The sequence below is a fragment of the Cariama cristata genome, unplaced genomic scaffold (assembly GCF_000690535.1).
Source record: "Cariama cristata isolate BGI_N322 unplaced genomic scaffold, ASM69053v1 scaffold10794, whole genome shotgun sequence".
Lineage (NCBI taxonomy): Eukaryota > Metazoa > Chordata > Aves > Cariamiformes > Cariamidae > Cariama > Cariama cristata.
In genome coordinates, this window is record NW_009613547.1 from 55,648 (window position 1) to 69,853 (window position 14,206).

Sequence of the window (14,206 nt, forward strand, 5' to 3'; positions counted from 1 at the left end):
CATCTGAACTTTGTGTGCATCTGAACTATGGATGCCATGGACCAAGCGTTGTAAATGCTGAACTCGACTAGTAGCTGCTGATTTCTTTCCCACAGTATGAGAGGCTCTATTGTCTGTCCTGCTGGAGTATTTGCAGCTGAGCTTTGATTTCTGTGAATAAACTGGCTCTCTGGCCACATCCAGGGAGTATTTTGCAGGCAGACACAAGTTTGCTTAGCACGTTCTCCAAGCCCATCTGGTCGCAGGTCAGCCCTGGCACAAAAGCGGAGGAGCTGGTGCTGAGCTGGATCACGTACGCCTTTCCCGATGGCCGGGTACGGCAGCCCAGGCGTGGGGTCCTGCTGCAGATCTCGGACTCAATAAGCTTATTTTTCTGTCGGGGAGGGCTGGGCCGGGACTGAATAGCCAAAGCCAGAGCTGTTGCGCTGGTGGTGGGAATTGTGAATTTGTCTTCAGTTGTGGCCCGTCCAGGCACTCATTTAAAAATCCGCTCGGTTATAGTAGACCAGATACATCAGCCGTAAGAAAAGTACTGTTGCAGACAGCTGAAGAACAGCACCACTGGGAAACTCTTTGGGGAAAAAAGTTGTGAATGAGGCACGGCGGTTGCATGTGTTCATTAGGGCTTTGTTGGCCATGACGTGTGGCAACATTGTTGGATTCCTAACTGGTCTCGTTAATACGAGCAGGATTTGGTGAAGTCCGTTCATCTGTTTGAAACGCTGTCAATGGATAAAGTCGAGAGTTGGCTGAGCCAGGCAACGCTTCACTGTGTCGTGACTGCTGCAGGGACTTGACTTTGGCTTCCCAAAGAGTGGTGGGGCCTCTCTTGGGTTTCCTTCACACCCCTTTTCAGGTTCCTACAAATGTAAGTACCTGTATATGCACACGGCTGTATCTTTAGGTATAGATCCCATGCTATTCCATGTAATCAAACCGTCAGTTTACAGACAGCTGTTCAACGCCGCGGAGGTTTTCAATCCAGCGAGGCAGAATTACGTACGGCAGGAAGGAAAACATGGCAAGTTCTGCAGGGCTGAGACAGTCGAAGAGATTTCCTCCCACTTGCCCTCGATTCCTTATGGAGAGCTGTGGTGGGGGAGAGCGCATTTAAAACATCGAGCAAACAATTTAAGAGAGCCTTTCGTACGCTTGGTTAAAACCTTGCTGCAGCACCACTTGGGAATCATTTCTACTGGAATTCATGACATATGTTAGTTGTTTATCTTAGTGGGATATGACTTAAAATGTCAGAATGTTTTGTGTTAAGCAACAACCGAATAAAACAAACAAAATAAAAACACAGCTGTAATACTACGCTTTAAATTGTTGAATTCAAATATGTGGTATTGATAAAGTAAGCAATAGGGTGCAGTGGCGTATAGAAAAAATAAGCTTTGTGAGTCCATCCGGCAAGCCAAAAAAAGCCTTGAGATACTTGAGTTAGAAATAGTAATGTTGTTTGTCAGCTCTGCTGTATATATCCAGCATTTGGAATCCAAGCTAAACGCCTGAAGGAAAACAAAACGCACATCATATTCTTCTTCCATAGCCAGTGAGAGTGCAGAAAATGAAATACGATGGCCACAGGTTCTGGTGTGAACCCCAGGAACTTCGCTGGGACTGATTACGTGGGAGCAGAGTTGAGAAGGGTGGAGATTTATGTTTGCTTGGGGTTTTGTGTGTTTGAGAAGGCAGTGCGATATTATTTTGCCAGCAACAGTGGCTCTGTAGTTAATAGGGAGCAGGATTTTTTTGTCTTCGTTTATGAACACATTTGTGCTGTCGTGTGCTTGCACCTACTCAGTGGAGACTGGATATTTTTTTTTAAAAGCCTGCATGGTATCAGTAGGCTGTCCTGGTACCTTGCCACAGATCCCAAAGTGGATCTGGATGGGATTGGGGAGATACATCAACTTGGTGGGTCTTTATGTTGCATAAAGTGATGGCAATTCCTGTTGCATGGGTCCCTTCAAACAGCAGCTGATGACCTACGAGTTGCACCGTCCTTTTTAGGGCGGAAAAAACAGGTAAATGCATGACAGCACTTACATTCATCCTACTCCTTCCCTCCTTTCCAGCTGGGGCAGAAGGTGGTTGCTCACCAAGGCACCTTTACCTGGACCAGTGAAACAGGTTGTTGACTGATGGTCTCTTTGGCTGTCTCTTTTGGTCGCATTTCAGTTCAGATGGTCTCGAGCAACAGTAACTAAAGATTTATTTTTTTTTCCCCTTTAATATGATTAAAGATCAGTATAAAGTACATCACAACCTACTGTTGCTGTTGGCCATTATCTCTATATATTTGCGTTTAACTGTCCTCTTCCTTATGAGCTTGACCAAGTTATTCCCTGATTTGAAGAGTCCTGTTTTTTAGTTGTCAAACCAGGCAAAAATCTCTCTGAGTGTTGGCAGGAGGAAAAAAAACTTTGGCAACAACAAAAAAAAACCTGCGACGTGATGAGATCTTACATTGTCTGAAGCTGACTGAGGAAAAGGGATTGTGGCTCTCTGGCATCTAGTGTCACTCCAGGGACTTGAGAGATGGGGCAGGGATGAGCTGTGACTTCTCTCCGTTTGTTTTCAGACCGATAAGCTTGAACTGGAGTCTGGTGTATGGGATCAGAGGAATAGGGAGAGGGCAGGCTACTGATCCATGGAGCTCCTGGAGCAGCATCTGATCATCTGGATGACACATGGATGTAGGCTTGTCCTTTGACGGATTGCTGGGAGGAGAAGAGCAGTGAGGCAGCAGAAAGCCACTCTCATAGCTAACTCGCCACAAGAGAAATGGTTCTCAGCCTTTAACATTGATGTACAAGCTCTTCTCGGACCCTCTGGCCAAGCAGCCTAGTGTCCCAGAAGTGTCAGGGGAGACCTCGGTGCAGGATACTTCCCCTGGAGACGTATGAAGACACGTGAAAAGTCTGTAAAAGAGATGAAGAATAGCCTCAAAGAGTGGATGTAGCCAAGGGAGTGCCTCAAAAGAGTTCAAGATGAGCTGCAAACTCCTCTTGATCTCTCGGGCTGGAGGAGACTGACTTTGGGCGTCAGGCCGTTTATTTCAGGACAGAGGTAGGGGATCAGATGTGTCAACTATAAATGGGCTCCGAGCCGGTTTTGGGGACATAGCAGGCTGTAACTCCAGAATATGACAGGGCTACCACTAAGCAAAGACTCCTGAAATGTAGGGCTTGTGTTTCTGCGGTGCAGAGTAAGTGAGGTGAAGTCAGAGCAGCAGGCTGGGATGTGACGCTTGGTGTTGCCGTGGAAGGAAGATGCCATTGGGTGAAGGAGAAGGAGGGAACGCTGTTTTATGGGATGCTGTCATGGAGCATCTCAGTTTAAGGTGTCACCAGAAAAAGACAAGGGTGACTGTCTTCACACATGAATTTGAAGAGTTTAAAACAAAACTGATAGAAAGACAGAGAAAGAAGCAACAATGGTGGTTGGGGGAGAAACTGAATGGCCCTGGGCTCTGCCTTACATACTGATATATCAAGCAGCACTGTTTCATCCTCCCCCCACTTTGTACAACGGGCTCCCTGTTCTGTTATGTAATATATTCACTATATGCTGAGTTACTGAAACTAGTACTAGCCTTGTACTGGGGACATCGCATCCCTAACTTGGATTCAGCCATTCTGCCCATAGTTGTGGGCAGCATCTTTCCTCCACACTTACCAGAAGAGCTCCCTTCCTCATCCCACCCCCCAAAAAACCCCACTCTGGCAAGGCATGCCAGAAGGCCTGAGTAGCACACAATGTGTTTTACTTCTGGGATATTTTCCTAGATGTATAATTTAGCCTATTTTCTAAATATTCTGGAGTAATAATACCAAAGCTGCTCTTCAAGATCTGTTGCCTATTTCTCTGGAATTGGTGAAGAAGCACTTTCTTTTTCAGGGAAGGGAAAATATTAATCTTGTTTCAGTATTTGTATCACTGACTTGATATTTCAGTAGAGTCCAAGAAGCTTTCATCTGGATAGACCAAATTTCCTGAAAATGTTGAAAACATATTGGTTCCAAACCTCCCCCCAAACCACATGTTCTAGATTAAGCATGTGTTTGGGAGCTAACGTCCTTCGTTCCCCAACTCCACCATAGTCTGGCATTAATAACGCCGCACTTAAAAATATTTGAAAAGCCTTACGTATCTCATACCCATGTGAATGAAGTAAATATCATTACACCGGTTCTGTAAAAGAAAGAGCTGCGTGTCGGAGGTTTGACTAAAGAGTTTTTTGATCTTATTCATTGGGACAACTTACATCAAAGAAGGTAGTAGATTCTTCATCGCTTGAAATCTCAAGTAACACTTGAGCTTTTCTTTCCACCTTCAGTATTGGCCAAATAGAGAGAGAGGGATTGACGGGAGGCTTAACGGGTACAACTTCTTTAATATTTGGTCATCATAAAGGTTCATTTGGTCTGATTGTCTGTGAAAGCTGACAGGACTGGTTAATTCCCAGGCATGGGTCAGGAACGGTAACACTTCACTAGCTGCTTTGCCCCTCTTTTTTTAGGAAGCCCCAAATGTCAGAGAACATCCTTCCTGGAGAGGTGGATGCTTTCACAGCTGCAGAGCACTTGGTGATTGGAGCTTTCGATGAGAGATGGAAACACCAGGCCTTGTTGGGTTGAACGGTTAGCGGGACTTGGGTCCTGGGACACTCATCTGCTGTACGGCAGAGCCTGGTTGTCGTGCTCGGCTTCTGTTTCTTCTCCATTAATAATGATATCCCAAGTAATGTCCAGGAACTCTTTTCAAATTCTGTTAGCTATCTATTCTCCAGAAGTTACTGGTGGATTTGGGCAGTATTCAGAGCTTTGTCTGAGATTCAGCAAGCGGTCTCTTTGTTAAACCAGATGGTTAGCAGGGTTTGGAAAAATACACAAATTTCCATAGCTGTTGAGAACAGTGATCATTAAACCTAATATTCTTCTTCCAACTACAGCCACAAGCTCACACTTCAAAGAAAAAGCTGCATTTTATTTTTTTTTTTAGTGCACAAAGACAATATAGTTTTGAAAATGTGCATATTTAGAGAAGTCACATAAAGCTCCCTGCTTCTGTTTTTGTCTTCAAAATTAGATGTTCATCTTGAAAGTAGCTGTGGACTTAATGATTTCAGATCACATTATGCTTATTTTATGAATGAGTGAGAAGTGATGTGGTGTTTCTGGGAGACGCTAACATCGCCTTAATCATCAAGATTCTGTCTCTGATTCTGTTTGTAACCTGGGATGAGGATAACTTCTCAGTACCTCCATCTTCGCATCTTTCGCCGGCAGAGTGGTGATGGTGATGTGGAGATGGCGCAGTTGTAGTATTTGGTCTTTTATCTTCCCCAAACCACAGTTGTGCGTAGGTAAGAAGATTGATGACATACCATAGTCACTTAGCGCTAGGAAAATAGAAAAGGGACGCCGTAATAATCCTAGGGGCAAGCAGTGAATGCTGAAAGCGGGTTGGCACAGCTTACAGAGACACGGTGGTTCCTGCAGCGTACCTTTCCGAAACTGGTGGAACACCTTGAAGACATCAATAGATGTCTTTGTTCTGAGTTGAATGTGGATGCTGCTAGAATACGGTAGTGGCACTCGTTGACTTTGTTCTGCTCTTGGCAACTGAGAATTTGAGAAAGTTCAGCAACCTTCCTAGGTACTTGTCCTTTGTTTGACTGATTTCTAGAATGGTCAGCCTTTTATAGGTTTTATATAAAATAAGCGTAATTACAAAGATCTGTTCCCATCAATAAAGCCAGTTTGAACTGTTTTGCAGGAATTTAAACTATTTCTTGTTAATCCACGCACACAGCTAATAAGTGAACGCAGGGGTTTTTTAATATACTATTTATATCAGCATATGTCCTAAAGAAGTTTTTGATATTTTTGTATTTATAGTAAATCATAGCAGTGTGTAGCGTGCAGAAAGAAAAATCAGGGAGGGGGAAAAGTAAACTCTATTAATCTTTATAAGAAAAAACATGTCATATGTAATATCCTCGAGTTGCATCACCATCTGTTTTGGTTTTTTTCTGAGGCCCTTGGAAATGATCCAGCAGATGCTAGGGCTGCAGGAGCTGGGGGCTAGAACCTGCTCCCTGAAGCACGGTTAGATGTCTTCTGCTGCTTGCTGGGCCACAGCTGTGGTTTTACACAACAAAAACTCATCTGTTGCAAACATTTTCTTCAGCTGAAGCGAGAAGCTTCCATCTGAACTGGCTCGTCGCTAAAACCCGTGGCAGTAGTGCTTCTGCTAGAAGTGACTTGGCATTGCTTGGAGCCTTCCCCTTGCAGATGCCCAGCAGGATGGCTCTACGGGCAGGCTTCCAGGCTGGCTCTCTTCATTGTTGTGATCATATAGAGCGCTCTTTTCCAGCCCGTACCTTTCTCTCAAAGTTTACCAGTCTTGCTCATTTTCTCTTCCCTCCTTTTCTGTTATCATTCCCTTTTATTTTCCTAACAGATGTGGCAAATAAGCTTTTGGAGAAGTCTAGGTCTCGAGCGCTGTTCAAAGCCAGGGTCTTCAAAAGCCCAGCGCGCAGCGTGGTTGCTCTGATGCCTTTGCTGGGGACATCCCATCCTGCGATGAAGAGCTCAGCTGGCAGACGATAGAGCTGGCCTGAGTTATTACAGCAGCAGTTGATGGGCTTTTCCTACAGGAAATCCAATGGAAAAGATTATAAATTTTAGAAGTAGATCAGGTAGCTTGCTTCAGCGTTTCAAGTTGGACTAGCAGCCTGCTTCACAGCTTAGTAGCTATGGCTTTAGTAGTTAGGCAAAAAATAACCTTGCCGCTTTCCAAAGGGACTGGTGAACTTTTGAGACTTAAGCAGTGACCCGTGACGCCAGAGGGCTCGCTCTGAGACACAAGACCCCTTCCAAACCTGTGCTCCTCCTTCTCGAGGTGAGAAGAAGCCTTCTCATTCCCAGCTTAATGGTCTTGGGGAGCAATCTGCACACACGGGGACGTGCCAGTGCTGTCCTTTAAGCCCTAACAGATCTTCTCCCTCCATGCCCACCACCGTAGCCTTTCCCAGTGGTGCTCTCATCCCTTTCCCAATGTTGATGGCCAACCAGGCGAACTCTACTTGACCACTTCTTGACCTTCCCAGGAGTCCTTCTGTGAAATTGTTCTCATTTAAATTCATCTTTCTGTATGTGGATGATCAGGATTGACTGCATTACGCCCAAGAATTTCACCCCCACCTACTGAGTGGCATCAGTATTGCCCCATGTCTGCCAGAGATATTTCCACTGATCTGGTTTAGGATTCTATTTCTGCCTTTCCTGGCTGGGCAACTGCAACTCAGCATGTGCAGACGTTGTCCTCCACAGCTCCATCTGAAGAGTTCCACCATCCAGCAGAAAAGTTGATTATTCCCCATATATATAAAATTTATAGGACTATGCATTTTGTATGGCTGAATCTCATTCCACGCTTATTATCCTTCAAAGCCATCTAGCCTGTCCTCTTCGGTATTAACAGTTCTTGTCAACTTTCCTTCCTCTGCCAAGCAAAGCTAAAATGAGGGGTTGAACAAAGCTGACAGCTCCTTCAAGGAGGGATTAGAGCATAAGCATAAACTTAATTTCAGATGAAAGACAGGAAATGTAGAAGGGGATGGACTTCCCTAGGTCTGGGGTCTGGTTTGACCTCAAATACGAGCAGGCAGCACGTGGAAAGGAGCTGGGAGATAGGTGGGATTAGTAGCAAGAAGTACAAAAGTTGAGCGCAAGCACATATGGAGAAAAATAGCTATGCTTGGGTAGCTGTCGCGTTTAGTGCCAGCAGTCAAGACCACGAGCTTGATCTCTAGTACGTTAATAACCGATACTTCAAGGAATTCATGAGGAAACAGAGGTGATGCCAGAAAAGTGCAGAAAAGCAAACTTGGGGTTCTTATAAACAAGGGAAAAGAGGTGCTGGGGAACAGCCAACTGGTCGGGTTGCTCTCACATCCCACCGGGACTTGAATAAATCCTCAGATGCACTGCGGTGAAGCCCCTGAAAGCAGACACGAGAGCAGCAGCAGACAATGTCAATCAGCGGGGAATTCTTCAAGTCAAACCAATTTCCTTCTATGAGAAGATGGCAGGTCTTGGGGGCTCCGGAGCAGCAGTAGCTATCCTGTAACTTGGTTTTTGACAAGGCTTTTGATATTGTAGCGGAACATAGTGCATATGCCTGTAATCTGCATCTTGGAGAAAAAAAAAAAAAAAGTGTCTTCTCATAGACGTTCTTTGGAATCAAGTCATCTAATGGTCTCCATGAAATTACGCTAAATAAACATGGGTAGGGTAAAAGGCTTGGAGATCAGGAGCCTCTCCGCAGGAGGATTGGGATGGCAAAGTGGGATTAACAACGTAGGAGAAGACTCTAGGAAAGACTTAGGCTTGCCTAACTTGTAGGTGTTTAACCTGCTCCATCAATTAACAGATAACCAGCGGGTCATATGCATTCAACCACCGCAGCATTTAACAAGCTTCATTGCTTAAATATTGGAGTGTGGTCTCAGAAAAGCATGGCAGAAAGAAGTTTGGGGGTTTTTTTCTCCTCTGCACATAAGCGTTGGGCCAACATGTATCTGGTGAAGTTTTCAAGCCTTGTGCCTCAGCACCTTTCGTACTGAGAAGAATACAGATCTGATATTTCGGTGGCACTCTGCTTCTCAAACTCAGTAAGAGATTTTGTTACCGTTTTAGACTAAATTGAGAAAGAGCCGATGAGTTTACCTTTTTGAGCAAAAATGAGGAAAATTCGGTCTTCTGGTGCATTGGATGAACCTTACGGCTCCCTGCTACAATTAAATTATCCACCCCCTCCTATTGGGAGATGAACAGATGCAAACCCCAGAGACTCAGAAGCTCCCAAGGCTAATAATGCTATGTTTTTTTCATGTCAGAAGTATTTTTGTGTTTGTCAAAAGATTCACTTGCACAGCCGTAACATCTCTTGCTGCCGTGCCTGGAACAGATGCGCGTGTTGTAATATAGACTGTGAACATTGACATCGCATGTGGTTCTCATTCCTCCCATTCATCTTTGAAGCTAATTGGTTCCATCCATTTCAAATGTGTTTGGCTCGCCGCAGCTATTTGTACTTTCACTCTGGTTATAGCGCTAATGGTGTGATATATATAACATGAAATAAACTCTCGTGACTCCGAGGTCTGAAGAGACACATACGCAGCACTTGCACTTCGCTTGCCGAGTTGGGGTTTTTTTGTGGGTTTTTTTTTAAAAATGACGTCCCCCAGACAATGTTTTTGTCTTCACTGAAAAAGTTATTGAGTACCTGATGCCTGAGATGAGGGCCGGTGGAGATCACTGGCGTGATCGCGGCTCGTTCTGCATCGCGGGAGCTCGGAAAATGCAAAAAGAGGAGCCTGTCGGTGTTTGCCAAACGTAAAAGGTTTTACCGTTTTGGTGGTGGACCTGCTGCTTGGCTTCAGGGTTGCTTCCTAGCAAGGTACCGGGACTGGCATTGTTAGGAACCTACCTGTTGACATATCTACCTGTCTTAAGACTATGAATATATGGATTAGTAAAAAACCAGTAAATTAGCAGAAATAATAAATGAGATAATGCCATAATTTTCCCATGACCCAACAGCGTAACGTAGGCAAATTAATATTCCTGTTGAAAAGGCACCAAGTGAGGTTACTGGGTATTTCTCTGGTCCCTCTCTCATCTTTGCGCTAACTTGCCATGGGGCCGTGGCGCTGCCGTTCTAACTGGTAATTTGTCTTTCTCTGCCACTGCAGACTCGAAGCAACCTTGTTGCTTTCCGTTCGCTATAAGCGTATCTCTGTTAAAGGTGATTTCAGTCTTCGATGCGTGTTTAAACCCAGATTTTAGAGGGATTTCACTGATGAACAGCGAGAGAATATTTGGGGATTTTTACAGTTCATTTCCACCCATGATTAATTTTTGAGGAAGCAATGAAACATGTTTCACACTTCAGCTTCTGCTCAAAAAGTCATGTTAGTTTCTCAGCCTTGCTATAAATATTTCCACTTCTTGCTAGGGCGGCTTGCGTTGCCATTGTTTAAATAAGCCAGTTCATACGAATTCTTTGCTTTTGTGTTTTTTAGTATTTTATTACTCTTTTTAAACAACTTGGCTTGCAAATACTTGGGTTACTGCTCTCAGCGGAGAGCTGAGTCCTGCTAACTTTCATCTCACCTGTCCTCGTCGGGAAGTAAAGTGTGCCAGCTGTCAGTGGTAAGCTTGGCGACGTCCCGCTGACAGAGACGATTCACGTATGGCTCCATAGACCACAAACGCATCTGTTGTCCACTTGAAAAGTAACCTGCTGTTTAGGGATCCTATTTTTAAATGGTTTCTGTTGAGTCCGGGGATTTCTGCTGTCTGACGGTTTGACGTGCTGTACTTCTATCGGCAACTTCAGGGGTTACATATGGCAAATCTCTGGGCAAAACTGGGTGTTCGGCAGGGCTGGAACTAAGCTGGTATCTGAGAGTAAAGCTCTGGCTCAAAGTTGAAGAGCATCTCTCACCTGAGCTTTGCCGTTGGCCACAAGCGGATGGTTTAACTCATCTTTGCAGTAAGGGGGAGAGGTGCTCGCCAAACCTCACTCCCTTGCATTACACCAGCCGCGGGTTGCTAGTTTGAGAGAGGGTAAAGCAGGTCCTGGTGAAATCGTTATACCTTCACAGCAGTTGTTTGTAGAAAACAGAAGACTCTACGTCTTTGGCTTACCGGTTTTGTTGCTGATTTTGTTCCAGCTCTGGAAAGATACCCTCTGGGTCGGTGGGCGTTGATGGCAGTGGGGGTTTTCTAAAATGAAATGATCATTGAATTTCACTAGTTTTCTTTTCTTTCTTTGTAGGTCCAAGTTCAGTTAAAAACAAGAAAAAGGGTAAGTTTGCATTTTAATTTAACTTTCCTTTCTGTGCCTGTGTTACCCAGCTATGAATTCTCTTTAGCCAGCACGAAGAAGAACCCAACGGCAGGTTCCCTCTCCGGGAAGGGCAGGGATTAACGCGGTGCGTGGTCCCGCGGCACGGACCGTGGGCTGCTCGCCCGCGCCCGCGTTGCCGTGGCAGGGCTGCACGGGCGCTCGTTAAAGCCTTCCTTAAAAGCTAAAGGGAGTTAATTGTGTTGCATAGAAGTAATTCTGAAGATGCTCTAGTGAAGGGGTTGAGTGGAGTTGGGTCACGTAGCAGCTATCGGGAGCCGGTTGCTGTTTGCCAGGCCGTCTCTGCCGAAACAGCTTTAGCTTTCGTCTTTCTCCTGCGTGCATCTTGCTGCAGGTTGAGGTCTTCTTCAAACCCACCAAAGCCAACGTAGATACACTCTGCATCTCACTTCTGGTGGTGTGTTAACCTCAGAAGTATTATTTTATGTGTCCGTTCTGAGTGTGGGTCAGCCCACGGGTGTTTTGTCTGTGTTGTTTCCTTACGTTCCTCGAGCTGTTTGTCCTGGGTAATCGGGTATTTGTGCAAATCGAGGAGTTGGGACTTGGGTTCTTCGGGAAGCAGCCCTGTGTTTCCACGGGGTGTCCGATGCCGTCCTTGTTTGTGTAAGACTCCGGGGGAATGCTTGCGGTCGTTCACCTACTTGCTGCCAGGAACTTGAGCGAGTCAAAGGATCCGAGTTGCTTTATCAACTTTTTCTCAAAAAATACGCTGCAGCCTTAGTGTCAGGGAAACACAGCCAGATTACCCGGTTTCACTCCGTGTAACCATCCAAAGGCTTCTGTGCACGTTTTAAAAACCGTGGTGCATGCTCGCAACGGGTTGTAGGTTACGAGGAATGCCAAAAACTGTGTGCAAAACTTGGGGTTTTGCTGCCTGGGCAGCCCAGGGAGCTCCATCCATCGAGGGACCGGTGCAGGCGTCGACGCGCAGCACATGCTGGTGGCCGAGCCCGCGCAGCAAAGCACGGACAGCTGCAATGTCAACTCTCTGCTTACGGCACCTAATGTGTATTTAATTAACAGAAAAGTCAGCTGTTCAGCACTTCGCTGTGTCCTTCAGGAGACCTTCCCACGTGTGCCGGTACGTGGCAAGAGCGGCCGAGCTGTGCGTGTCTGTGCTGCTTTAATAGCACCTCAAATCGCTTTTAATCCTTGGATACAGACTCAAAATTGACAGCTGAGAGGTTGAGACAGGCCGCCGTTAGAAACATAGTTTATATTTACTCTCGAAAGCAGCATAAAATGTTATGTTTGAGATATTTGTCCTAACAAAACTCTGAAACCCTAAACCCGTGTTAAATCAACCGAACTAATAACAAATGGATGTGGTAGTCGTAGCAATTCTGGAGGAGCCGGGGGATCTCATAGAGCTGTATTATATACAGCTGTAGCGCTGTATAAAATAGTTTAATTTTATGGTATTGTCACATTTGATTTTTTTTTTTTTTGAGTGAGAGCTTCTTGTTTGGGGAACGATGGTTAAGGAACGCTTACTGGTTCTGCCTGCTTGGGGTGCTGGAGCCTGCCCAGTACAGAGGGAGGGTGGGCACGCTGGGACTGGGGGGCTAGGGACCCCCCCCTGGAGAGCTGCTCCTGCTGGGGCTGGAGTCCCCTCACTTAGAAGATGAATTGAGAGCTTTATAGTTACTGAATATCTGGGCTTTGCCTTGTGACTTTAATAAGCGAGGTTCCATTAATGCAGAGAAGTAGTTGAAATTACTTAACGGAGAGGGAACGCACAGAAAGTTAAGTGTCCCTGCGCGGCATCAGAATTATGTGCAATTGTTTTCCTGCTAAACTAGCAGCTCATTTAGTAGCAGACCAGATTTCTGAGAGAGATTAGTTAAACCAGCTGTAATGTGTATCCCTCGTGGGAAGGAAAGCAAGGAGTGACAGCGGCGGCGTTCCTGACTTACTGCATGGGATCCTTCATTCGGATGGCCTGGAGCGGAGGGGATGCGAACGAGAAAGATTTAGTGAGTGTGCTTTAGGGGAAACAGGTAAGGGGTTTGAGTCAAGGTGAGAATTTCCAAAGCACGTCACTAACCCGAGGAGGAGGAGAATTGCTGGATTAGAGGAAGGCTGGCTTGTTGCCAGCTCAGATTTGAAGGCACGGCTGCTAATCTGGGCAGAAATAGTGCTGCGAACGCTTTGTCCCCTTAAGCCTTTGCCTCGGTTTTGTAGGATACCAGTATTACTTAAAGTGCTTACTTGAACTTAGTTTTCTGCACATTGAAACTAAACCGCGCAGTTGTCCTATGCCGATTTCGACGTGCCCTTGGTCGTGGCTAGTGGCCACCCAGAGATTTCCACCTCGCCGCTAACTAAAATAGATGGGGTTTTCCTTACAGTTTTGTTCCGTGACAAAGACGGATATTTAGTAGAGAAACAAGTACATAAATGTACTCAGAACCCATTCCGTTAACCGTTATTTCATATCCCAACTGCTGCTGTCATCTAATTCTGTCCTAGAGCAGGCTTTGTCTCAGCAATTGAAGCAAATTTGCAAAGTTAATAAAGCTCTTTGGCATAAAAGCTGTTACAGAGTTGCATTTTAAAAACTACATCAAAAGAATGTAATTTCTATCAGGGATCTGGAAAATCAGGAGGGCAGGGGTCAGGCTTTCCCTGCAGGCCTGGCATCCATCCGTCGGCGGGGTGTGCGCCTGGTGAGAGTCGTTACCTACAGGGCTGAGCTGCTCTCGCCCCGGGCCCGCGTGCTGAGATGCCTTTGAGGGTCCTGGCAATTCCTCAGTCCTTTCATCCTCCTGCTCGGCTTCGTCCTTCCCTCACCCCTCCGTCCAAAGCCCAAAATGCAGAGTTTATTATTTTTTGAGGCATCGTAGCATCCCAGTCCTTTGGGCACGTTGAGCAAAGGACACCCTCGTCGCACCATGGGCATGTGCCAGGCGGTCCCCGGGGATGGCGGGGATGCATTCTGCATCACCCCGGGTGCTCAGCAGCTGGCGGAGAGGAGCTGAAGCTCAGCTCTGAACTGCCCTCTGGAGGCACCTCCTCCCTCAGACAGGAGATCAAGCCATGGGGATTATACACTTAATGTATACGTATACAGCGGGGGGAACGACTGCAACCGTTTTCCATCAAAAACCGGAGAACTGAGACGTCGCAGAGTGGTTCGTCTTGGCGTTCGGTACTCCGGCTTTCGCCACGTCCTGACCTTGCCGTGGGGTGCGACCAGCTGTGGGGCACGCTGCCTTTGGGGGCTGTGGGACCCCACAGCCCAGTGCCACGG

General features: G+C 46.1%; 1 protein-coding gene across 1 annotated transcript in view; it reads left to right on the top strand.

Moving 5' to 3' along the window:
* Positions 1-14,206, top strand: part of EDA (ectodysplasin A) — a gene marked incomplete at its 5' end in the record, with an annotated part of 31,003 nt that overhangs the window by 8,875 nt on the left and 7,922 nt on the right. Inside the window, one exon of the mRNA XM_009699068.1 lies at positions 10,864-10,893. Within this exon, the coding sequence (XP_009697370.1) occupies positions 10,864-10,893 (30 nt within the window). The remainder of the gene's footprint in view (positions 1-10,863; positions 10,894-14,206) is intronic.